Here is a 24600-nt window from a genome sequence, read left to right on the forward strand (position 1 = left end):
AAATCTTCTTAGCTACTAGCTTTCTCTGACACCACTGACAGGGAAAGTCTGGGAACTACCTTGTAATTGCCAAATGCAGAAGTCCAAGTTTCCCACTCAGCCTTTGATGACACCAGGAATGGGGTTCCCATTATTGCTGATCAGTAGTCAGTAGACACTTCCTGGTCTCCACTGACACTCTAGGGGAGGCGGGAGATACCTCACTACTGGCTGGTGGGGATGAAAGTCCAGGCTCCCTACTTGCTCTTCACTGATACCACTCCAGTGGGGGTGTAGGGGCACCTTATTTTATCCTTATCCTATCCTGGTGGAAGTCTAGGCTCCCCAGTTGATTTTTGGTTGTGGGTAAGGCCAGGTTTTTCTGTGGTGTTTGGCTGGAATGGAATGGTTATTGTCTAAATGTTTTATCTTCCTAGGCTGCTCCTTTTCTGGTTCTTTGGAAAAGCTTTTGTTGTGGCTTTTGTTTTCTTTGTGCTATTTAGAATTTCCAGTTGCCAGCTTCTTCAGTTTCATCTAGATATATGAGCCAAAAAGAAAACCCAGGTAACTCATCATGCTTTCCTCAGATCCCAAGGTCCCGAGTCAGTCTGCCTTCTCAACAACTTTCAGTCTTAAGTTGGCTTTATATATGACATCTAGGGTTTTTGGCTTTTAATTTTATAGCAGGAAGAGTAGGGGAAAGGATACTTACTTACTTCATTATCCAAGAAGTAGAAGTCTGCCAGGGTGCCTGGGTGGCTCAGTCAGTTGAGGGTCCGACTTCAGCTCAGGTCATGATCTGGCAGTTGACGAGTTCGGGCTCTGTGCTGATGGCTCAGAGCCTGGAGCCTGCTTCGGATTCTGTCTCCCTCTCTCTCTCTGCCTCTCCCCCGCTCATGCTCTGTCTCAAAAATAAAGATAAACATTAAAAAAAAAGAAAAAAAAAGAAGTAGAAGTCTGCCTGAGGATCATTTTTAAAATTGTTTTTTTCTTTGTGGGTTTTTGGATCACATTTTGGCATTTTTTTCCCCAAGTCTACATTTTTAATAAATGTATAGTTCTATGACGGTTTTGGCTTTACGTGGGTTTTCAGTTCAGGTCTAATTTGTAGGTTTTATCTCCACCCCCCCCCCCCCCCCCCCAGTAGTATTAAGACATTAAGTCCATCAACTTTCCTTTACCAGCTGCCTACCCTCACTGGGATAGCTACAGCTTCAGCTCATGTCACTGTCAGAATGGTTTTTCAACCACTCTCTTGTGCATTCAGCTATGAGTTTAAACAGATGCTCGTTGTGTCTTAGTTAACATTTATGAGTGTTTAAAAAATTTATATATTTTATCATGGTAAAAACACACACACTAAAGTTTCCATTTTATTTTTATTTTTATTTAAAAAAATTTTTTTTAATGTTTATTTATTTTTGAGACAGAGAGAGACAGAGCATGAACGGGGGAGGGTCAGAGAGAGGGAGACACAGAATCTGAAACAGGCTCCAGGCTCTGAGCTGTCAGCACAGAGCCCGACGCGGGGCTCAAACTCACGGACCGCGAGATCATGACCTGAGCCGAAGTCAGCTGCTTAACCGACTGAGCCACCCAGGCGCCCCCCATTTTATTTTTAAAGTAAGCTCTACCCTCAACGTGGGGCTCAAACTCATGCCCCTGAGATGAAGAATTGCATGCTCTACCAAATTAGCCAGCCAGGTGCCCCTAAACTTTCCGGGTTAACCATTTTTAAAGTTGTGTGTGTTTTTTGTTTGTTTGTTTTTGTGTTTTTTTTTTGAGAGAGAGAGAGAGAGAGAGAGAGAGAATCCCAAGCAGGCTGTCAGCACAGAACCCTCTGCAGGGATTGATCCCAGGAACCATGAAATCATGACTTGAGTTGAAATCATGACTTGAGTTGAAATCAAGAGCTGGACATTCAACCAACTGACCCACCCAGGTGCCCCATTTTTACCATTTTTAAATGTACCATTAAGTACATTCATACTGTCGTGCAATCACCACAACTATCCATTTGCAGAATTTTTCATCATTCCAAACAGAAACTGTATTCTGGATGTTTTCAGGTTATCTGCTTCTGGCTGGTGAAGTGGGAGACATTTCAGGTGGAAGGTAGAGCAAGCGAAAAGGCATGAAGTCTTCAGAGTCCTAATTTCTGAGACACAACAGAGTTTAGTGTGACAGGAACCAATACATAGATGGTGTAGTGGGAAGTGATACATGTGGTTGACAGAATGGTGTCAGCTTTTACAGGCCAAGCTAATCCCATTGGAGGTAACAGGAAAGGAAAATTATAAATAAGAAATTGAGTGGCTTAGTTTTGTTATTTAGGAAGGTAATTCCAGTAATAGGGAGATCTTGCAGAGATAACAGTCCTATACTGATTATTGTGCAATATACGAAAAGATTGATGTATTTCGTCCAGTTTTCTGTTTACAGCAGGGTATCAAATCCTGTACCTGTTCCTCCTTCATGGCTGGAAGTAGAATCTAGCATGGGGCAGTTGCTAAGTTTCACCATGAAGCAGTATGCAATTGCTCAGGGACTGTATGTAGACCTAAAATAAAAGAGAACCAAAGATGAGATTACAGGTGAATCTTGACTTTTAAGAGTAGCCAGAGCAAGAACTGGTGACGAAAATTAAGAGTTCTTTCCGTTTGTTAAATACTGTTCTTTGTTTAAATTATGTATTATTTAGTCCAGATTAGGGATCAGAAAACAAAGCCAAATCTGGCCCCACACTTGTTTTTGCAAATAAAGTTTTACAGTAACACAGCCATGCATCAGTTATGCATTGTCTCTAGCTGCTTTTGTGCTACAATCGGCAGAGTTGAATAGTTATAGCAGAGACAGATGACTGGCAGAGCCTTAAATATTTCCTGTCTAAACCTTTACAGAAAGTTCGCTAAGTCCTATCCTAGAGGATTATGGGGACTGAACAGTGAAAAGTGCATGGGATCAGGCAGAAGAAATACCACAAGAAGCCTGGGCAGGAATGAATGAATGAATTAATTAATGAAAGAGAGAAAGAAAGAAAGAAAGAAAGAAAGAAAGAAAGAAAGAAAGAAAGAAAGAAAGAAAAATATTTTATTTTTTCAAGTAATCTCCACACCCAGCATGGGGCTTGGAACTCAAGACTGTGAGATCAAGAGTCACACGCCCCACCCACTCAACCAGCTAGGCACCCCCAGGCAGGAAAATATTTAAAATTATATGCCTATAACTCTCTGCTGACAGCTCAGAGCCTGGAGCCTCCTTCTGATTCTGTCTCCCTTTCCCTCTGCCCCTCCCCTGCTCATGCTGTTTCTCTCTCTCAAAATAAACATTAAAATTAAAAAAAAAAATTATATGCCTATTAGCTGTAGAAATGCTACACTGCCTCATTATCCATTTTTTAGTTTGTCACTTCTGATCATTAACTCATTTTAAGGCTCTAATAACAGAAACAGCTGTTACATACATGTAAATGGTTACTGAATTAATTGTAGTCGTTAGCCAAAACATCACAAGTAAATTATAATTTTTTATAATTTTTAATTATAATTTTTTATAATTAACTATCAGATACCTGGTTAAGTAAATGCAGGACTGGGTTATCTGAGAGGTTTCCAAACAAGGTGAGCCTTAGATACAGCAGAACACTGAACAGCACATAAAGAACAGAGATATCCACAATGTACGGTACAAAGTGAAAACAGCTATTTAAAATAGGATTTGTATACCACGATGCGTTGTTTTTTTTTTTTAACGTTTATTTATTTTTGAGACAGAGAGAGACAGAGCATAGGGGAGGGGCAGAGAGAGAGGGAGACACAGAATCTGAAACAGGCTCCAGGCTCTGAGCTGTCAGCACAGAGCCTGATGCGGGGCTCGAACTCATGGACCGTGAGATCATGACCTGAGCTGAAGTCAGACGCTTAACCGACTGAGCCACCCAGGCATCCCTACCACGATCCATTTTTACTGAAGAAAATAATCTGAGAAATTATACATCAAATTTATTTCTATTTTGCATTTTATTGTTTTCTATTTTTTGGACAATGGACATTTATTAATTTTGTAACTAGGAGAAGTAAGCTTTTCATATTACTGGGGAAAAATAATATACGTCTAATATTGACCCAATCAAAGGCTTAAATCACAGCCTCACATTTTAGAGATTTGTTCATCAATACTTTGAATATATTTTCTCAATTTCTTTGACAGTAAGGGTCACTAGCTCTCAAGACAAACTTTTACCTAGAAAGAGAATGAATAGAAAGATTAAAGGTCTGCTCAGTCATTTGTACACCATTAAATTACGAACACACTGATGTTTCTGCATGTTTTTTCTAATTTAGAGGTTTGCTTTGACACCTTTGCTTAATATAGCAAGCTCTCCTGAACTATGAGCATAAAGGCTAATGCAGAATATGTGGTTTACGTACAATCTTCCTCATGTTGTTAGTGAAATTAACCTAAGCACCATGTCCATTTTTTTTTTGAAATTAAAACAATGAACTCACATGTGTCCAAGCATACCTCCTTTTCTCTTGAGAAAAAGTCCAAGACATTTAAATATTTTAACATTGGAAAAAAATAGCAAACAAATGAGAGAATGAACATATTTGGAAGAACAATGTTCAAAGCATGACATAGCTGTTAAATTTTGGCTTCTCACACATTTCTGATTTTGCTAAAATATTAATAAGGATCCTGTAGCCAATATTAATTAGATCTGTAGCCAAATATGCATGGGAACTAAATCCAAAGTTTGGAAGATAGCAGCTTTTCCTATTCTCATGCTCCCTTTAGTACATATTCTGAGCACATGGCTGAAGAATAGGACAGTGATCCTTAGAAACTACAAATAAAAAAGGAAAATAAGCATATGCTTACAATGAATAACTCTCCAAACATGTGACGTAGACTATTATCTGATATGAATACATGTACATTCTCCATTTTCCTTTCTGTCTACTCTTTTTTATTGTTCAGAGATAAATTTGCATATCCTTCATCTTCCTGGAGGTAGCCTAGCATATTGGAAATAAGGAATTTCTTTTTACTTTTTTTTTTTTCAACGTTTATTTATTTTTGGGACAGAGAGAGACAGAGCATGAACGGGGGAGGGGCAGAGAGAGAGGGAGACACAGAATCGGAACCAGGCTCCAGGCTCTCAGCCATCAGCCCAGAGCCTGACGCGGGGCTCGAACTCACGGATCGCGAGATCGTGACCTGGCTGAAGTCGGACGCTTAACCGACTGCGCCACCCAGGCGCCCCTGGAAATAAGGAATTTCGACAGCCTGGTGTCATTTACTCTGTGATCTTGGGCAAGTACTTACAAAAAAATTCATCTGAGTCAAAATCTCATTTGAAAGATGGAGAGAATAACAGCGAACATCCTTACAGAATTGGCTTAACATAAAAAGCATTTCCCATAGTTATTAGGTATGAAGGATATAAACTTCTAAATTAATAGGCTTGGCATGTAACAAGATGTGTTAATTTCTTTCCCTTCTAGCACCCTCTTACAATTACAAATTAAGTGCTTTATTTTTAAAAAATTTTTATGTCTTTCAGACACAGAGTGCAAGCAGAGGGAGGGGCAGAGAGGGAGACACAGAATCTGAAGCAGGCTCCAGACTCTGAGCTGTCAGCACAGAGCCTGACGTGGGGCTCGATCTCTAGACTGTGAGATCATGACCTGAGCCAAAGTCAGACGCTCAACTGACTGAGTCACTCAGGCGCCCCACAAATTAAGTGCTTTTACATATATAGTTTATCTGGGGTCGGAAATTGAACTCAGTAAGTGGTGCCTAGCTCACTGAAATGTCTCAACTATCTTGGACTTGAGTTTTCAATTATGTTTCTATTCCACCCATTCCATTTTGTAGTTCTGTCTCCTTGAAGAAAAACATAAACTCAAAATAGGAGTTGGATAACGCTGTTTTCTTGGTCATGTCAACATTACATTCCCAGCCACTACTATGAATGTTATGTATGTATGTTAGCCTTGTTGCTGTGTAAAATTTCAATTACTGCAGGTATGTATGGGTGTAAGTAATGATTTCTGTATCTAAGAAAATCTGGCTGGGCAGATTAAAAAGCAATGTCTTTAATTTTCACTGAGTCCGAGAAAGGCAACATATAAATTCCCAAGTCTTAAGACTGACTTTCAGACTTAACAGTTATTAGTTGGACAGAATTTTCCTTCTTAGTGTTTATTGTCTAGAAGAAAAGCACATACAAATGTTAGTTGTTATGAACATTAAAAAGTGAAGAATATTAAGTAATAAGATAATTTACTATTGAGGTGTACTTGCATTTTAGAATTCTCTCCTGAATAAATACTGAAGTACAATTTTCTAAGAAATTTGGTTATTGGTATATGAAATTATTACAAATACATCAAAAGTTACAGTTGTGAACATATGGCAAGATTTTAGATGAGAAAACAGGATGATTCTACTGCCTTCCAAAAAGCCCTAGAGAGGACACCTGCGTTTTGCATTCTAAAAAGGAACAGCTAGTCCTATGAAACTAAGGCCTCTGTACGTCTTCCATCCCTAAGAAATAGCACCTCCTATTTAATTTATAAAATGTTGAGTGGTGTTTCTTAACCAGGTGGGCATATTCCAAACTTTCTTCCTTCCTTTTACTGAGAATCCCTATCAGAGACTGCTGCTGTTACTCATGGGAGGTATCTTACCTCTCAAGGATTGGGGCAGAAAAAGATGCAAATCACTGCCATAGAGACTCAGGTACAATAAAACATTAGTTCCTATGGTCTGTATGTATCACATGCAATAGTCCAATTCTGCTTTGTAAAAATTCCAGATTCCGAATACTTGAAAAACATGTATCATTTTATTTGTACACTTAAAAAAAGTTGTACATAGAAACCTGTAATACAGTTCTGTAAAACTGAAGGAACTGTCAGGGAAAAGGGAGGGGTTACCTTTTACTGATTGTTCATTAAAGAAGTTAGAGAAATAAAACAAAAACACATTAAAATGTTTAAAAAATTAAAGAACATTTTCCAGGTACAAATTTTATAAATACAAAACAAATTCACAAATTATTTTGAATGCTAAATAAATATCTAGTTAATAAACTCAGACTTAATATCTCCAGCCAGCATTGGTACAGCACTTCAAGGATATAAAACTGGATGCATTCATGTGTAGTGTTGAAAGAATGTGCTTATTAAACATCTTAGACATATATGCTTTTTTTTCCTAGACTGTGCTATAATAGAAGATTTATCTGTATGGACAAATCTCCCTTAATACCACACTTCTAAAAAAAAAAAAAAAAATCAATGACAAAATAAATCACAGGTGAGAAAATATTTTCAGAGATATTGGGACACATGAATGATCTCAAAATGTACAAAAACCTCTGTAAACCAGTACTGTAACCAATACATCTATCAAACTTATTAGATACTGAACAAAACTGTAGCAAAGGCAATCTTTCCTACATTCTCCTGAGTGCTTAATATTAAAATTGAGAATATAGTGCAGGCCACACTTCAGTGTGGTCAATCAGTTGTTATTGCTTTATATATATAAATATATAGGTCTGCTTTAGAGCATGATTTAATGTTCCATTTTCATGAACAATTTGTCTTTCTCAAATATATCCTTCAGAAGGACAAAATTAGATTCGCGACTTCTTTGCAGCTGGTGGTGTGCTAACTTGATCCACATTCCCAGGCGCGACATGGAGTCCAAGTTTTTGAGCCTGAATGTGAAAAAATGCTTGAAGCCTAGTTCCAGCTTTTGCTTCACTTGTGTTACGAGGGTTGTACTCAAAGCAGTTCGAAAACATTAACTCAATATCATCGATAAATTCCGCTAGAAAGAAAAAACAAATGAGATTAGAATAAAAGTACATAAATTATAAATATACATTTTGTTTGTATCACAGCTGGAAATGTCATTAAGAAAACAGAAGCCCACTTTTTTCTTTACATATTGAAGTCTCTGGGACACCTGGGTGGCTCAGTTGGTTAAGCGTCTGACTTTGGCTCAGGTCATGATCTCATGGTTTGTGAGTTTGAGCCCTGCATTGATTGGGCTCTCTGCTGTCAGCACAGAGCCTGCTTCAGATCCTCTGTCTCCCCCCATCCACCTGCCCCTTCCCTGCTGGTTCTATCTCAAAATAAATAAATAAAAACTTGAAAGAAAGAAAGAAAAAGGAAGGAAGGAAGGAAGGAAGGAAGGAAGGAAGAAGAAACTGAAGCCTCTACTCCATATTGTTTTCATGTAAAAGACAAACAAATGACCTGACTCTACCCTGTTCCCCAAAAAAGAAATTGAAGCCTCTGAAACAAGGTAGTAGAACTAAAACTTAAAATTGTTGAACTATAAATGCTTTAAAATTGATTTGTTGAAACTATGCACTTATGTAATTAGGAATGTTATATAATTACATAGAACTTCTATCAAGATCAGATTCTATAAAATATCTAAAACTCATTTAATCCCTATGCATCTTTTATCTCTGTATACATAGACAAGCATTTTAGGGACCTCTTGGGATGCCATCTATACAACCACATTAATATACATCATTTAAATCACGAGAAAACAGCCTTTACCTCTTTAAACAAAAATAATTATCAGAGAAAAACATAAATTACTTACATGCTAATTTATATTCACATTTGTTCACTTTTTCACGAATTATATTTAAGGCAATGGGCTTTTTGATGATGTCATAATAGTCTGGGACCTGTAAAATAATTCAAATATATCTCCTATAGAAAATTTATCAGAGATAAGTTGTGAAAAAAAAAAGCTTGGGGCACCTGGGTGGCTCAGTCGGTTAAGTATCCAACTCCTGGTTTCAGCTCTGGTCATGGTCTTGTGATTTGTGAGACAGATAGTCTGGCGTCGGGCTCTGTGCTATCAGCTTGGGATTCTCTCTCTCTCCCTTTCTCTCTGCTAAACCCACCTCATGCATGCTGCCTCTCTCTCAAAATATATAAATAAACTTAAAAAAAAAAAAAAGGAGGGGCGCCTTAGTGGCTCAGTCGGTTGAGCATCTGACTTTGGCTCAGGTCATGATCTCACGGTTTGTGAGTTCGAGCCCCGCTTCGGGCTCTGTGCTGACAGCTCGAAGCCTGGAGCCTGCTTTGGATTCTGTGTCTTCCCTCCCTCCTTCTCTGCCCCTCCCCCACTCATGCTCTGCCTCTCTCAAAAATAAACATAAAAAATTTCTTTTTAAATAAAAAAAAAAGGAGAAAAAGCTTATGATTTTGCTTGTGTGCTCTCTTTCTCTATTTCTCTCTACTGTGCCTAACACACCCTTTGTTCCATTCAAACTACCCATCATTTCCCATATTCTCATTTCTGGGTCTCCTTTTCCTAGAATGTCCTTATTCTATTTCTTACTATTGAAATCCTACCTTTCCTTAATGACCAGACCAAACAGTTGTAGTTCTTCTATAAAGAACTAATTCCTGCTATTCCCTCCCTTTGAAATGCTCAAATCAATCTCCTTTTCTTCTCCACTTCTGGAGGACCATTATAACTTCTATTACAGCACTATAACACTGCCCTATCTGCTGCAGCATATCACATTCTGCTGCAGCATATCACATACGGCCTTAAGTATATAAAGAACTCTAGCACCATCTCAAATCCCTTAGTTTAGGCCATCTCTGTTTTCTTAGGGTACCAATAACGATACTCAGTTGAATTAAATCTATTCATATTCATTACACGGAAAAAAAACTTTGAGGTTATTTCAACATACTGTCATCATTCGTTGAGAATCAGTCACAGGATTAGAAAGGACTGAGAACACAATGCGCCCTAATGCCATTTTTTTCAACACAGGAACCAACGTTCCAATATGTAGTGACTAACGGGAGTTCTGACTACCTCAAAGTTGCCAAGAAGACTAAAATCAGATAATATACATGAACACATTTTATCAAATCTAATAATTTTACCTGGATTTTGGAAACGAGTTTCAAAAAAGGCCAGCTGTCATCATGCCGTACCAGTTCCACAACAAGTTGTTCAAAAGCAGACAATTCATGAACTCCTCCTTGTCGGCCTGAACTCCTTCGATTCAGTGTCATAGGAGATGATTCTAAATAAATGATTAAATTAATTTTAGGTGATGACAAAGCAAAATATTTGATCGCTACAAGCTAAACAGGGTATTATAAATACACCTAAATTCAAAGAGAAAATTGCCATTCTGTATATATTGAGATAAACTAACTTACGTTGGAGATATGAAAACCTGGATCAAAAATTACTATTTCCTTTTTTTATTTTTTAAAGATTTTATTTTTAAGTAATCCCTACACCCAATGTGGGACTCAAACTTACAACCCTGAGATCAAGAGTCGCATGCTCCACTGACTGAGCCAGCTAGGCACCCCCACTATTTCCTTTTTGATCATAAAATTTCCAAATGAACATTCACTGGGAACATATTGTGTTTTTTCTTTTTCAATTTTTTAATGTTTATTTATTTTTGAGAGAGAGACAGTGCAAGCAGGGGAGGGGCAGAGAGAGAGGGAGACACAGAATCTGAAGCAGGCTCCAGGCTCTGAGCTGTCAGCACAGAGCCCGATGCAGAGCTCGAACTTGTGAACCGTGAGATGACCTGAGCCAAAGTCAGACGCCTAACTGACCGAGCCACCCAGGTGCCCCATCATTGGGAACATACTGTAACAACAGTGTACTATAAAAGAAAGTTTCTAGAACTTTATACATTTATAAAGTTTATACATTACTTTTTAGCCTGTTTTATTAAAAATACATTTTCAACTATAATAAAATGAAAGTAAGCAATTCTCCAGTATTTCTGAAAATACATCCTTAGGAAGGTAACCTCTTCAGATCTAGCAAGTAGGCCTCCTTATAGATTACCTTGCATAAAAGAAAAGTAATTCTCAACAATGAAGTAAAAGACTATTCCTATAAGTCTTATTTTTTATATGGAGACTTTCTTAAAATGTTTTCTCATAAAATCTAAGGTGTATATAATGAAATACATTAGGAATGTATGAACTAGAGGAAAAGCGTATGAATGAGTAGAAAAGGGCAGCATAGTTCATATTATGAATTCAGGTATTTAAATTTTCTACTTAAATGTAAATCCATACATTTTCCCCTTTGTTTGTCCTTGGAGCAGTAAATTCATAAATCAATTAACAACAACAAAATTTTTTTCTTAGCAGAGTTTTTTAGAATACAAATGCTTCAGGTGTACTATTTTTTCCAAGTAGCTTGAAGTTCAGAATTGGGGAAGAGCAAAACAGATAAGGGGATGGGAAAAGCTAAATTAGATCTCGGTGCCAAGTTACCTGATAGAACCCTCCCAAACCCAACAACCCGGTGACTGCACATACAGACTAATGGGTCTTCCGTTCTTTCACCAATGGATTCCTTAATCCTGTCATAGGTTTGAATAATACAATACAACCTATCTATAATTCTTCAAGGAACAGTAATGCTTTTTATGTTTAATTTTATTTTTTTGGAAATATCAAAATTTTATTACTATGGACACTAAGGGAAGAAAAGAATAGGATTGAAGAGATAAATAAAGAGATTATATGGGATAGAGATTACTATAAAAAATGATTACCAGAATTAAAAAGACAGCTGATGATTACTCCCCAGTAACAATATTACTCTCCCAGCTCTCCCCTGCCCGCAAATTCAGTATGCCAGATAGGAAACTTAACCAAATAACCCAATATAGCCTGTGTAGGTTATGATGAATATATGTGTTTTAAAGTAGAAAGGGTGGAAGAGAATGAAATGTTAGAATATGTTATACCAAGACTGTTCAAATGTTGGCCAAATCTCTCCATTAGAAACAGAACACTAAAAATTTTTCACAACTATCTTGCTACACTACTAGAAAAATACTGGCAACATTATTTACCTTACTCCTCAAATGGCTACCTGCCCCTCCAATGAACATTATGCTTCAGGCTGGGCTGTTCCCTAGTAACTCTGTGTATCTTAGTGACAGCTTTTAAAAAATGATTCAAAGTATCTCAACACTCAATCTTTTTTAAAAAAAAAATTTTTTTTAATGTTTATTTTTGAGAGAGAGAGAGAGAGAGAGAGAGAGAGACAGACAGACAGACAGACAGACAGACAGACATAGAACTCAAAGCAGGCTCCAGGCTCTGAGCCGCCAGCACAGAGTCTGATGCGGGGCTCGAACTCACGAAAGCCAAGATCATGACCTGAGCTGAAGTCGGACGCTCAACCGACTGAGCCACCCAGGCACCCCACAACACTCAATCTTTCAAAATTATTCCATTTTCTTAGGTAAGAATAGTTTAAATTAGACTTCTTCATACCTGTAGATTGTCTTTTCCTTCCTCTTCTCTTGGATTCACTATCTTGGAGAGAAAGTTTTGAAGCAACACTTAGAGATCTTGACTTCTCACTTGACTTTGTGGCAATGACTCTGAAGTTAGGGAAGTTGGGACTATTTTCTGGTGTATTATTAGCACTTTTCCTGCCTCTGCGTTTTCTACGAGGACTAAGTAGTTCCACAAATACATCTGCTTGCAGTGGGCCGTAACTCTGGCGAGTAGAACGACCGGCAATTCTTAAAGACTTAGTTTCTGTTGGAGGAGCAGATTTTATCTTTCTAAGGCTTCTACCAGTGGTTTTAGAGGAAACAGTTGTTTTGGGTGTACTCTGCTGACTCCTTGAAGTGTATCTTCCAGGATCTTGTCGTTGGCCACGACTGGAGAAAGAAGAGCTAAGTCTCCCTCTTGTTTTAATTGGCAATCTAACTTGTGGTCTTCCTCGTTTTGGTGGGCTGTAAATATTGTTTGAAAACATAATTACTGTACAGAGAAATGATGCAATTAAGATTATTTCTATTCCCCTTGTTCTACTCTTCAGCCAATGAGTTCTATATACATTTCTTTTGTCTCCTTACAGTAACAGTTTTTCATCACTTTTCATTACCACTGATGCTGAGGTAACCTACAGTTTTGGCCAATGACTGCAACTAAAATAGGCCTTAAACCTATGGTTCCTGAATAGTATGTTAAGAATCTCTTTGCCATCTTCTGCTTCTTACTGTAAAATACAAAACTAGGTTCAATCTTCCATTTTATTATTATTATTATTTTTTAAGTAAACTCTAACCCCAACGTGGGGCTAGAACTCACGAACTCATGACCCCAAGATCAAGAGTCACATGCTTCAATGACTGAGCCAGCCAGGCAACTCTAGGTTCACTCTTTTAATTGCCTTTAAGCTGTAGACAAGTATCAAACAACTCCATTAAGCCTTTTTTATCCATCTCCCCATATACCTGGGCTTCCAGTTTACTTAAAATATTTCCAAGAATTTCCCATATCATCTTTATGTTAACACAAATACTGCCCTTATAATCTACTGGGATGATAGCTCTTGCTAGTTGGAGCTATTGTTGGGGCTCTTGGGTGGCTCAGTTGGTTAAGCGTTTGATTTCAGCTCAGATCATGATCTCATGGTTTGTGGGTTCGAGCCCTGCGTCAGACTCTGTGCTGACAGCTCATGGCCTAGAGCCTGCTTTGGATTCTGTGTCTCTGTCTCTCTCTGTCCCTACCCTGCTCGTACTCTCTCTCTCTCTCTCAAAAATAAATAAACATTAAAAAAAATTAAAAACAAAAAAACAAACAAAAACAACTTGTTTAAAATAGATGGGGCAGCTCTTTCTATTTACCCCTCCTCAGACTGGCCTTTTTGTACTTTGTCAGTTCTAAGTTGCCCTTGCTTCACATTCACTTTCCTGATTCCACATGAATGGGGTTCAAATGTTAAAAAGGGACAAATAAAGGGAGAATGCTCTAGTGCTGCCACGGCTGGAATAGCCAGGCACTTGCTAAGTTGCAGAGTACTTGGCTGTATGGTAGTATATAGAAGTTGACCCCTTCTGGGTGCTAATGTGGTAGAAGTATAACAATATAATGTGCTTCCTGGCATATCTCTTTCTCTCTTTGTTCGAGTATAACTCCTTGAGAAAGCAATAGGGGCACAGGGAAGCTGCATTCATCTTTATCTCATGAATATCCTCTGGAATGCTTATTTGCTGCTTCAGGCATAAAATGAAGTAAAATCAAACTTAATGGAGGTCTGAATTAGTATTCCTGCCCAAACTTGAACTCATATTTGATTTTATGATCTGGGTAGGTTCATATAGCTACTATACTTCTTCAGGAATAATTTCAAATGCTTATAAAACTAAAGCAAGGATAACCTCAGGCCACTTATTACCCACAGGTTTTTAAAAAAGTCAAGGGCCCCAACCATTCCATTTGTATTTGTGAGGTCAAGACACTGTGTGAATAAAACTCACAAACTCTCATTTTATTGCATGGACTTACCTGACTTCTTCCTCTTCCTGTGAGTCATCTTCATCTTGTTCTACCTCATATTCTTCCTCCTCACTTTGACCCTCTTCATCATCATCATCAACTTCATCATCCTCACCTCCCATACTGTCTTCCATCTCTTCATCACTCTCCAAGGATGGTCTCTGTCTAGAGGAGAGTCTTCTCGAACGTTGCTTTGGCCGACACTCTGGACAAAACCAATCTCCTTCAGGCACAGTCTGACAAATCACAGAAATGATCATTAATCATCTATCACTCAAAACCTCAATCACTCAATTTAATCTAAGAAGTAGAAGTAGGGAAAAATACCTTTAGCTTTGGCCGAACACAGTAGGTATGATGACCCCGATCACAGCCATCACAAAGCACCATGTTTTCAGCATCACCCTTCTTTCGGCATATCTTGCAACGAGCATTCAGTATAGATTTAGACCATATCACACTACGATCCAAGGTGGAGAGATGAAGAAAGACTTGGGATAGACTAGCAGAAGCAAGGAGAGACTCTCTCCAACGGTCCAGGACTGTTTTATAAGAACGTCCACTGTCACTGGCATCTTAAAAGAAAAGGTAAAGTGATTAAAGTTTCTAGGCAAACCTTAGACATCTCCTAGAACTATTTTCTTAGTAGTTTAAACAGATTTGATTTTAAAGTTTTTCTAATACTTAACAAAAAAATGTTAATATTAAAAAGAAAACTTCATGTTAAAGAAAATATTTGCTGAGCCGTATCTTGTTTATGACATAAGGAATTATTTAAACCCGTATATCAAATGCTTGAAGATTTCACTAGTTAAAAGAGAAAAATAACTTAGGCAATGTGTTCTCAATCTAGTCTTTGTCACCAAATCTTGACCTAATTTAGAGGACTGGCTAAATATGATTACAAGTCAGTGACTATTCATTTGAATCAAGAATATTACTTCTTCTTTTCGGATAAAAGATGGACTTCTCTCTAAGTATCAATCATATGAGGTTTCTTTTGGGGCTGATGAAAATTTTCTGAAATTAGATCATGGGGAATGGCTGCTGAATTACACACTTTTTAAAAGGATGAATTTTACATATGTGAATTATATCTTAATAAAGCTATTATTAAAAATATCAATTCTGTACAAATGCCAACTGTTATCTTCTATCTCTAGGAAAATACATATTTTTTATGTTTATTTATTTTTGACAGTGAGACACAACATGAGCAATGGGCAGAGAGAGAAGGAGACAGAGGATCTAAAGCGGGCTTTGCATTGACAGCTGAGAGCCTGATGCGGGGCTTGAACCATGAGAACATGACCTAAGCTGAAACTGGTCACTCAACCAACTGACCCACCTAGGCGCCCCTCTAAGAAAATAATTTTTAAATGAGGTAAATAAAAAATGCTAACACTCCATCTCCCAAAAGAACTTTCAGCACCAATATTTATATAGAAACATTTAGAACTTTCTGTCAATAACATCATTCCTTTATCTTCTGGACTAAAAAATTTATTAAGTGTCATTTCATTAGATGCCATTAATCTAGTTAGTCTATCATTTTACATTGGTATGTGATTTCCATCTTCAATTATTGCTGGAGCACCTGGGTGGCTCAGTCGGTTTGTGCTCAGGTCATGATTTCACGGTTTGTGAGTTCAAGCCTTGCCACAAGCTTGCTGCTGTCAGCGCAGAGCCTGCTTCAGATCTTCTGCCCTCCCCGTCCCCGCCCCCACTTCTCCTGGCACATGATCTCTCTCAAAACAAAACATTAAAAAAAATAAGCTTCAATTATTGCTACCACCTTAATTTTCCTAAGATATACTTAACTACGAAGGGACTACCACATAATGTCAAAATTCTACAAGATATATAAGACTCCATACATACTTTGTTCTATTGTACCACATTTCCTACTATTATCTTTAAAAAAAAAAAAAAAAGTCCTCCTGGGCCATAACATAATGCTTAAAAGAATGTGAGCTCTGCATGGGGCGCCTGGGTGGCTCAGTCGGTTGAGCGTCCGGCTTCGGCTCAGGTCATGATCTCACAGTTTGTGAGTTTGAGCCCCGCGTCGGGCTCTGTGCTGACAGCTCAGAGCCTGGAACCTGTTTCAGATTCTGTGTCTCCCTCTCTCTCTGCTCCTCGCCTGCTCATGCTCTCTTTCTTTCTCTCTCTCTCAAAAATAAATAAAAATTAAAAAAAAATTTTTTTAAGAATGTGAGCTCTGGAGTCAGTCTGCCTTGAGGTGAGTACTAGCTCCCCTATGTGAGCTTGGGCAAATTACTTAACCTCTCTGTGCTTAGGTTCTTCAAGAGTAATATGTGGATACTATCCACCTCTGAGAACTGGTGGGAAGATTAAGTGGGATAATGTACATAAGAAAAATAAAATGCCTGTCATGCATAAGTAAATGCTGTTAATGTTATCATTATTTCTGAATTATACTGTTCCTCCTATGCGCAACAATTTAGAAGATGACACAAATGTGTTCTATGGTCCCTACCTTTAGGAATTAGGAAACTTTTTATACAGCTGGGAGAGTGAAGATATACACGAGGAGCTGAAATCATAAAGGAACAGACCTGCCAAACACTAGTGAGTCTTGAGCTCTTGTTTGACTGTTAGGGTGAGAGAGACAGGACATGGAACCAAGGGCTCACCCAATGTGTTGAATCCTTTCTGAAAAGCTAGGACACCATAAGGCTATACCTTTAAGTGTAAGGGTGGAAAAGAATACCATGCAGAAAGAAAGATGTAGCAAGGAAATCTGCTCATTTGGACCTTGGTGTTGGGTGGAAAGGGAAAATAAATCTACCACGAGAATATGTAACTATAAGCAATGCCTTAAAACAGTTTAAAACCTGAAAAAAACAAAATTTTTAAAGGGGGTTCAGGTTGGTAGTGACCTCAGGTGAATGGCAGAAACAAGTACAAATCTTTGCACATTCTCTCTGAAGAAATTTCCAGGGATCAAGTTCTGAGGAATGAGAGTTTCGTCAAAACCCATAATGCACATGTGGAAACAAAACGTTACAAGCAAGAGCCCGCAGAATCTGACCAAGAAAGACCTGAGATATCAGAATTAGACACAGAATATAACAAAATAACTATTTTAATATGTTTTAAGAAATAAACATTTGAAAATATAACCAAGGAGTTTGAAAATAATCAGAACCTCCAATAATAAGAGATTAACAGCTCAATGGGAGAGGGAAAAAAATGAATGGGTCAAACGGCTCTTCAGGCAAAGCTAAAGAGAAATATTAGCCAAGTGGGAAATGCAATAATACAGTCTTTGTTTTATTTATACCCTCTCATTTTGTGTTTTCTATTTATCTTGGTTTTTTGATGTAAGGCTTCATGAAAAGTTCTGGCCTGAGCAGAACCTCTAAGGAAGGAGGGAACAAAAATTGCTAGTTCAAAGATCTTGAAGAAATCTTTCTGGGTAAATCAGAGGACATTCTTATTGTTAAGTGTAAGAAATAAGTTTGCATAGGCCAATGTGGAAGAGTGGAAGAAAAAGACAAATTGTGAAGAAACTTTGGAATTTTGGAAGTCTGTTTGATTGTTAACTCAAAGGTTGGTGACACATTATGGGTTTTGATCAAAGATGTGCTTTAATAAAATTAAACCAGTGGTAGGTAGCTCAAGGTCCAATTTTTATCCCATCTACTTTTAAATATTCTATTTTTTCTTTTTAAAAGTTTATTCTCATTTATTTTGAGAGAGACAGAGAGAGCAAATGGGGGAGGTGCAGAGAGAGAGAGAGAGAGAGAGAGAGAGAGAGAGAGAGAACCCCAGCAGAGCCCAACGGGGGGCTCGAACCCATGAACTGAAGATCATGACCTGAGCCAAAATCAAGAGTTGGATGCTTAACCTACTGAGCCACCCAGGTGCCCGTTACTGACTGAGCCACCAGGTGCCCCTTAAAAATTCTAAATACAAAAGGATGCCCATGTTTTTCTACTTTTATATAGTATCAATAAGGATAAAAAGTATATATAATTGATTCCATTTTTTGGTTTATTTTCTTGCTTCTTCTCCTGATTATAAAACTCTCAAGGGGAGACAGATCTTGTTTCTCTTTTATCTTCCATCATGCCAGCATAAGTTCCTCAAGAAATTACTAATTAAAAGTATGTTACTAATATGAAATAATGGTAGAGTCATATGATCAAATATTACACTGGGAGACTTTATTATTAACTGCCACATACAGTAATTCATGTGACCAAGCTATGTAGGTTTCTCCAGGGGATAAAACAACACAAAAAAACTCCCACCTTCTAGTGAAAAAAAAAAAAAATTCTATAAATAAATACCATATGCAAAATAAATAAACATACCTTCCATTACTGTTCATCGTTTTCACTGATAAGTAAGTATACTAAAACTCACCAATGTCAACTTTTTATATACCACTTTTTAAAAAATGTTTTTTCTTTTTGAGAGAGAGAGACAGAGAGATAGTGCACAAGGTGCAGAGAGAGAGTGGGGCAGAGGATCGGAAGTGGGCTCCAGGCTGACAGCAGAGAGCTCAACTCAGGGCTCAAACTCACGAACCGTGAGATTACGACCTAAGCAGAAGTCAGATACTCAACTGATTGAGCCACCCTATATATCAGTTTTTAAGTTTCATTATCTGAGGTATGAAATGTAGAAAGGAAAATGCTAGGAAGAGGATATTGTTTTATAAGCTTATCCCCAACCCTACTCTTTTCCAAAAAAACTAAACCCACGGTTTTCCTTCAAAAGCTAAATATTCAAACCAGTACTCAGCAACATAGAAAGTAAATTCATAATTCTTTAAAAAGACAAAATTCTTGGGGCGCCTGGGTGGCGCAGTCGGTTAAGTGTCCGACTTCAGCCAGGTCACGATCTCGCGGTCCGTGAGTTCGAGCCCCGCGTCAGGCTCTGGGCTGATGGCTCGGAGCCTGGAGCCTGTTTCTGATTCTGTGTCTCCCTCTCTCTCTGCCCCTCCCCCGTTCATGCTCTGTCTCTCTCTGTCCCAAAAATAAAATAAAAAACGTTGAAAAAAAAATTAAAAAATTAAAAAAAAAAAAAAGACAAAATTCTTTAAAAAGTTAAAAATCTACCATCTCTCACACTAGATTGATCTTCCTCTTTTTCTTGTCCTTTTTTTTTAATCTCCCTTTTGATCTTTATTAATTTCTGTGTTACCTAATTTCAAACTGATAAAGTTAGTTTGAGGATTTTTTTTCATAGCTTACGGGTGATGACTTTATGAAGTAATGACTTTATAAGGGATCAAATTACCAATCTGAACAAACAATTCTCACATATCTTACCTAAAATAATTCAAATATGAGTATCTTCCTCAAGTTAAAAAAGCCTAGTTTTATTAATGTGATTAATTAGAATAAAAGGGACATACTAAGGAAAGTGGAACAAGAGTAGAATTTTTATTTCTTATTTGCTTCCTCAAGAAACTGAAATAATCTTTGAAGCTAAACTGGGAAAATTCCTACCACAATTAATTTACTATGTTGAAAAATAATCACAAGCATGGAGAATTTTAATATATATGCTATCTCAAACATTCATAAAGTGGAACCCCCATTTCTCTCCCACATTAAGGTATACTTGATTACCTTGATCTAATGTTTAGATTACCTTAGGGGCACCTGGGTGGCTCAGTCAGTTGGGCGTCCGACTTTGGCTCAGGTCATGATCTCGTGGTTTGTGAATTCGAGCCCTGGGTCTGGCTCTGTGCTGATAGCTCAGAGCCTGAAGCGCGCTTCGGATTCTGTGTCTCCCTCTCTCTCTGCCCCTCCCCACTCATGCTCTGTCTCTCTCTCAAAAATAAATAAACATTAAAAAAAACCCCAGATTATCTAGGGGTGCCTGGGTGGCTCAGTCAGTTAATCATCTGACTTCACCTCGGGTCATGATCTCACAGTTTGTGAGTTCGAGTCCCACAGTGAGCTCTGTGTGGGCAGCTCGGAGCCTGGAGCCTGTTTCAAATTCTGTGTCTCCCTCTCTCTGTGCCCCTCCCCCACTCACACTCTGTCTCTCTCAAAAATAAATAAACATTAAAAAAAAAAAAAAAGATTATCTTAAAAGCCCAGAGACAGCTCTATCTCTTGTTGTCCCATTCAAAACAGACCCTCCAAAAGCTTAAATATAATATAAAAAGCTACAGACACCAATTATTCTATTCATTTTTTTAATGTTTATTTACTTTTGAGAGAAAGACACAGAGCGTGAGGGGGAGAGGGACCGAGAGAGAGGGAGAGACAGAATTGGAAGCAGGCTCCAGGCTCTAAGCTGTCAGCACAGAGCCCGATGTGGAGCTCGAACTCACAAACCGTGAGATCATGACCTGAGCTGAAGTCAGACACTCAACCGACTGAGCCACCCAGGTGCCCCTCTATTAATTTTTTATGTGGCAGCAATGGTAGATGATAATATCCATATTATAAATGATTAACATCTAACTTTGATCAATATTTACCACTAAAGTAAGTTAAACTTTTGTTTCACCTATTTTTTAAGACTTCAAATTGAAATTGCTCCTTTTTATCTGTTAGGATGAAATGAATGTTCCAACACTGCTATATACAAACCAGCATAAAGAACACTATAGCTCTCAGCTCTCATATAACCTACTAGATATTAGTTGCAACATTCTCCAGTGTTAACTTTTCCCTTTTGTCTAAGTTTTTAAAAAGATGTACTGATGAAAATATGGACACACTAAGCAATTTGATTTTTTTTCCCTTGAATTTATAAACAACTTTAATCGATGGCAATTTCAGAAATGGAAAAAGCTGAATTGCATCTTATCTCTTTTGGAATCATGGGATTAATGAGTAGTAGTGATATATTTCTAAGAGCTACATAGTTTACAAATAACTGTCAATTGAAATTTTAATTGAAGTAATTGTAGATTCACATGTGCTTGTAAGAAATCTCTGGTACATGTAATTCAATTTAGACACAGAAAATATTAAGAAATATTGAAGACTGGGAAGTAAGAGTGACATAGCAAATACAAACTAATATCTTTGTGAGCTTTGATCACATGTATTTATTTCTACAACTGCTACTTTCCAATCTGAAAAGTGGTTATTAAGCTCATGGTGGAATTATCAATTTATAAAAAATATGAATAGGCTTATTAGAACAATGAGATACTGGCCATAAACTCTTCAATTTTAAAACAGACATTTAAAAAATATATTCACATTCTGATAGCACCATATATTTATGAAAATTTTGTTCTTAATATTCAACAATATTCACGTAATTTAAAAAGGATTTGGGCGTCTGGGTGGCTTAGTCGGTTAAGCATCTGACTTTGGCTTAGGTCATCATCTTACAGTTTGCGGGTTCGAGCCCTGCATTGGGCTCTGTGCTGAGAGCTTGGAGCCTGGAGCCTGCTTCGGTTTCTGTGTTTCCCTCTCCCTCTGCTCCTCCCCTACTCATGCTCTGTCTCTCTCTGTCTCTCAAAAATAGTATTAATAATTTTTTCAAATGATTTTAGTCTATTCAAGTCGCTTTTTCAATATGAGACCAAAAAGATATGGCTTTAAAAACTGTTTCTTCTCGCACCCCACTACTGAGATACAAACTGTCTTGAATATGATGAGCTATAAATTAATTTAACATTAACCATAGGGAAGTAGAGGCAGTTACGACATGAAAATTGATTTGGAACTTGAAACACACATTTTCCCAAAGACATAGTGATTATATTCCTAGCTTAGTCCCTAAGTTTATTAATTTAATAAACTGCTAAAACATGATCCAGATAGTATTATTTCTATCATCCTAGCCATAAATTATAGAGAATTTCCTCATTTGTATTTAACACTTGGTATTTCTGATTTAGTGCTTATACAGTGCTCAGGTTAGTGACCCACACTGTTAAACCATACCCCCAGTGGTGGAGATTTAAGTAGCTTCTTTGGGATTCTGTTTTAAATAACAAGAGAAATACTTATCTACAACTTTTGATCATTCAGGATCTGGCTAGTCACAGGTTTTGGTAATCTTTCTTTTGATGAAACTTACACACAAAAGAAAGGATTAACAGATACACTTAAATAGACAGTCATTAAAGATCAGTATCTACAATAAAAAGTACTTTAGCATTATTTAAAAAAATCTCAGGCTTTTAAGTGAAAATATAATCTCAAGCTTTTCTAATTAGCCAATTTTATTGTGTCAGCCCATAAATTTCTATTAAGAGGCAATTTCAAAATCATTTAAAATATATATAATATTTTGAAGTAAAAATTGATACTTACCAAGTGGAGCTTTGAGAAAACGCCGCTCAATGCCCTGCTCTATCTGAAAAAGTGCCATTGCCAGATAATGAACCACATTGCTTACTGACTGTGGTGTGCTTGCATTAGTTGAGACAGTACTTGGAGTTTCTGTTTTTATGCCCAGAAGTCTACAATGAAAACATGGAAAAGTTTATGGTACTTAAAAACACTGTTAGGTAAGACTTGAGTCTAACTCCTTCAAATGCTTACTCACACCTGTGTAAGAAATAGTTTCCCCAATCTCAAAGGAGATCACATAAGCTAGCAGGAAAGGGAGATAAATACATGAATCAAGAGCTTAACTAAATACCAAGTCCTTTAAGGTCAGAAGGGCAAATATTTGGAGGAGGAAAGGTGGATGAGACATGGGTTAAGGGAAAGGATTTAGGGAGATGACCCAGTGGTGGGCCTTAAGGATAAGCAGACCAGGCAGCTTCCCTCTATTTCTCTTGCTTCAACTTTTACCGGGTGGGATACTTACAGCTGCCTCCTGAATAGTTTCTTAGCCATCAATCTTATTCCCTTTGCAATAAATCTCCATGCCGCAGCTAAAATGATCATTTACACGTACAAACCTATTCGCTCAAAGCCTTTAGTACTATATCTTCCCTCCCAGTACATCTTCCCCACCTTTAGGTCTCAGGTTCTTGGTCACTTCCTCTGGCACTTCCTGTGCTGTCTTCCTTGATCTACAAAGACAAGTAGCCCTCCTATGTACTACATTTGCACTGGGTATCTGCTTCTACCAGAACTCTTATCCTGTTTCATAGCTGCTAGCTTAATGTCTCTTTTCCATTTCCTTCTAAATAAACTCCTTAAGGAGAGTGATCCAAAAAGAACTCTGAGAAAGTCAAAGCATCTATCTACAGATCTACAGATATAGATTCTGTTTAATAATTCAAATAATATTTAAGCCCAACACAATTTACTAAGATATCCTATAGAAAAACGGACAATATAAAATCACTTTCTGAAGTTAATAAAACCCTAGGCTCAAAGACTTTTTATTTTAAACTTGAGCAATTATCATTATCCTAACAAGCTGCCTTTTGTCTGCACTAGCACAAAGTGGAGTAAAAGAGAGTTTGTGGTTGAGGAAAATTATTTCAGTGGTTACAAGTATTAAAAGTCCTCATGGTAAGATTTTAAAACAATTTTTTGAAGAAAAAAACATTTACTAAAAAGAACCATATAGAGTGGCAAGAAAAAGTGAGTTACTTTAGAAAAATCATTTTTGTACCTGTCTTTTACTATGACCTTTGCTTGCTCATCAATTTCCATCTCTTCTATACCTTCATTCACAGTTTTAATGATCCCATTTTCCTTGTTTTCCTCACTTAACAGCTCATATCGTCCACTCTCTAATGCCGATCTCCAGATATGTCGATCTGTAACCTGTAACAAAACCCAGGTTTACCAACATGGGAAAATGGCATATATTGTTCCTAAGAAGTATGAGATTCAATGTACATATGAAAAATTCATGAATATTCTAGAAAAGATTGTAAATCAAAAAGGGATCTAAAAATAAGGTTACTAAGTGGCCAAAATGGAATTCATATCATTTATAGATGGAAGCTTTAGTACCTCACTTTTTATATAGGGAAATCATAAACAATTCTGAGATTGGTCACCTGATAGTAGCAAAAAAGTGACAGATGATAGCAAAGGAATGAACAGAACACACATATCAAGCATGAATTACTTACAGATTTTAAAAAGGTAACAAAGAAACCAATAAACAAACCAGACTCAGCAGAGCAGGCAGGAGCTAGTCAAGGAAGAAGAAAATATCCTTACACATTTTAACATCTCAGATGAAAATACCGCAAAACAGTTATTTTAAACATAATAAAAATTACTATTAAAAAGGTCAATTATGTTCATTAAATTCTGTTTACGAAAGCAGATAGCCATATAGTACATTTAAGAAAGATTTCTATTCATATATTAGTATTTTGATAGAGGGGAACTAACTT

At 37.3% G+C, this 24600-nt stretch overlaps 1 protein-coding gene across 5 annotated transcripts in view; it reads right to left on the minus strand.

The window, feature by feature from the left end:
* Window positions 1–6810: 6810 nt before the first annotated feature.
* Window positions 6811–24600, minus strand: part of BAZ1A (bromodomain adjacent to zinc finger domain 1A) — a 95497-nt gene continuing 77707 nt past the window's right edge. For all 5 annotated transcript variants that reach the window (XM_043555975.1, XM_043555977.1, XM_043555976.1 and 2 more), the window contains 8 exons: window positions 23862–24016; window positions 22601–22749; window positions 14661–14908; window positions 14343–14569; window positions 12315–12784; window positions 9930–10072; window positions 8617–8704; window positions 6811–7824 (listed from right to left, as the gene is read on the minus strand). In XM_043555975.1, coding sequence (XP_043411910.1) covers window positions 7628–7824; window positions 8617–8704; window positions 9930–10072; window positions 12315–12784; window positions 14343–14569; window positions 14661–14908; window positions 22601–22749; window positions 23862–24016 — 1677 coding nt within the window. In that variant the 3' untranslated portion in view covers window positions 6811–7627. The remainder of the gene's footprint in view (window positions 7825–8616; window positions 8705–9929; window positions 10073–12314; window positions 12785–14342; window positions 14570–14660; window positions 14909–22600; window positions 22750–23861; window positions 24017–24600) is intronic.

This window comes from Prionailurus bengalensis, chromosome B3 (assembly GCF_016509475.1).
Source record: "Prionailurus bengalensis isolate Pbe53 chromosome B3, Fcat_Pben_1.1_paternal_pri, whole genome shotgun sequence".
Lineage (NCBI taxonomy): Eukaryota > Metazoa > Chordata > Mammalia > Carnivora > Felidae > Prionailurus > Prionailurus bengalensis.